General features: G+C 44.2%; 1 protein-coding gene across 1 annotated transcript in view; it reads left to right on the top strand.

The window, feature by feature from the left end:
- Window positions 1–2,500, top strand: part of plxnd1 (plexin D1) — a 123,072-nt gene that overhangs the window by 86,706 nt on the left and 33,866 nt on the right. The window contains exons 25-26 of the mRNA XM_080444941.1: window positions 284–482; window positions 1,023–1,169. Of these exons, the coding sequence (XP_080301067.1) occupies window positions 284–482; window positions 1,023–1,169 (346 nt within the window). The remainder of the gene's footprint in view (window positions 1–283; window positions 483–1,022; window positions 1,170–2,500) is intronic.

Raw genomic sequence — 2,500 nt, 5'->3', positions numbered from 1 at the left:
CGCCGCACCTCTGGACTCACTCACCCTGATTTAAATCACCCTGGGTTAGATCAGAATCTCCGAGGAGGACTCTGAAGTCACAGGTGGCGGGGCCTGTGGGGAGGGCGGGGGGGATGTTGTTGCTGCGGTCGTAGAATGTGGTTATTTTTATAATCTCTTGTCGACCACACAGTGACATGGCTGCTTAGTGGGCCGTCTGTTTTGTGTTTGAGAAGGGGCTTGTCCACTCATCTTCCTCCCCCCCCGTCTGCTGTCCGCTTTTACCGCCCCCTCTCCCCCTCAGATGTAGCTTGGCGTCCCTGCTCACCATCGCCCTCCATGGAAAGCTGGAGTATTACACCAGCATCATGAAAGACCTGCTGGTGGACCTGATTGACGCCTCGGCTTCCAAAAACCCCAAACTGATGCTGCGGCGCACCGAGTCCGTGGTGGAGAAGATGCTGACCAACTGGATGTCCATCTGCATGTACAGCTACCTCAAGGTGAGACCAGAGGAGAGGGGATTTAAGCTGTGCATGTTTGGGGACATTTGTGGGCAAAATTTATAATTTCTGACGTTCAATTTCCTCACTCATTGATAATGTAAAGCACTTATAAAGCGATGATGATGAGGATATTAAAAGCTGTATTAAATTATTTTGAATCTCACTGTCAAAATACGCCAATGTCACTGTACTAAATACATATTTGTAACCCATTCCCTTCTGTATCGCTCTGTTAGACCAAGGCGTTATTTCATTTTTCACTAAGCCGCTATTTAACACCGCAAAGAACCATGCATCCTCCTGACGACATAAATGGGAGGACAAATTCCAACTATTAACTCTCATTACCTCTCAAGACAAATGACTTGGCGGCTAAACATGTTTTATGGGTTTGCGGGGGGGATATAATGTGAAATTATGTGCGGGAATAAATCAGCTGGCCCTTTAAGAAGAATTCCCCAGGCAAATATCGTTTTGCAGTCAAATAAATCTTGTTGCTCGGAACCCTTTGCTCCGCCGCTGCTCTGCTCTCTCCAGGAGACCGTTGGCGAGCCGTTCTTCCTGCTCCTGTGCGCCATCAAGCAGCAGATCAACAAGGGCTCCATAGACGCCATCACGGGGAAGGCGCGCTACACGCTCAACGAGGAGTGGCTGCTGAGAGAGAACATCGAGGCTAAGCCAGTGGTCAGTCACCTTACACACACACACGCACGCATGCACGCACGTGCACACACACACACACACACACACACACACACACACACACACACACACACACACACACACACACACACACACACACACACACACACACACACACACACACACACACACACACACACACACACACCAGAGATGGAAGCAGTACTCAAAGTTTTTACGTAAGAGTAAGAGAGTAGCAATACCACAATATAGAAATACTCTGTTACAAGTAAAGGGCCTGTATTCAAAATGTTACTTTACAAAAATATTGGCATCAAAATATACTTTCAGTTCCAAAGAAAAATAACTAAAATTGTTCAAAATGTGTCAAACCTTTTCAAAACTAGCCGATGCGACACGTGATTTTGTTAGAATTGAAGTATAAAGTATACAAAAATGGAAGTACTCAAGAAAAGTGCCTAAAAATGTACTCAAGTACAGTACTTGAGTAAATGTACTTAGTTACCTTCCATCACTGCACACATGCAGGTCATACGTCACAACCTTGACACCAATTGGTTCGGAGGGCCCGCTCAACCCATTGCTTTGTAGAAATGCACTTAAATGTCACGCTGCGTTAAAATCTCACTAAACATTTACGGTCAATTAAGATTCATTGCCGTAGCTGATTGATATTAAATCACATTGACATTTAAAAACCCATACTTAGGGGCGCCCAGGCGGCGCAGGGCTAAGCTTCTGCCCACCACTGTGGCCAGGCACTCCTACACACACAGTTCAAAGTTCTTTGTTGTCACATGCAGTGAAATAGATTTGTCTCTTAACCCGTTTAACCATTAAAAATTAAATACGCCATAGAAAAAATAAATAAAAACGATAATAATTTAATAATAAAATAAAGATAAAAATAATTTCAGGTGGGGGAAGCTGGCAGGGGAGGGTGTTCTCTGTCGCTCGACTAGCGCCTCCTACAGGTTGGTTAGAGTGCCTGTTCAGCAGGGAGCACTTAAAGGGATAGTTCACCCCAAAAATTACTTATTTTCTATCAATTACACACGCCATGAAGCATTGAATTCACAGAGATTTTTTTGTTTTTATCGTATTCCTAGGCCAATAATTTGATGACTGGCGGTCTCTCCGGTAGGAAACTCAAAGAGTCTCCTTTGAGTCTCCTACCGGATACATTAGCATCTTTCCGCCGGCAATCAAAGTATTGGCTTAGGAATGCGACAAAAACAAAAAAATCTCAATGAATTCAATGGGGTGTGTAATTGATAGAAAACAAGTATTTTTTTGGGTGAACTATTCCTTTAATGAGAGGGATAAGTGTGTTCCTTCACATGCATTACACA

The sequence above is a fragment of the Gymnoscopelus braueri genome, assembly GCF_963280865.1.
Source record: "Gymnoscopelus braueri genome assembly, chromosome: 12".
In the NCBI taxonomy this organism is placed as follows: Eukaryota; Metazoa; Chordata; class Actinopteri; order Myctophiformes; family Myctophidae; genus Gymnoscopelus; species Gymnoscopelus braueri.
Note: the sequence above shows the minus strand (reverse complement) of the source record. Positions and strands in the feature narration are given on the sequence as shown.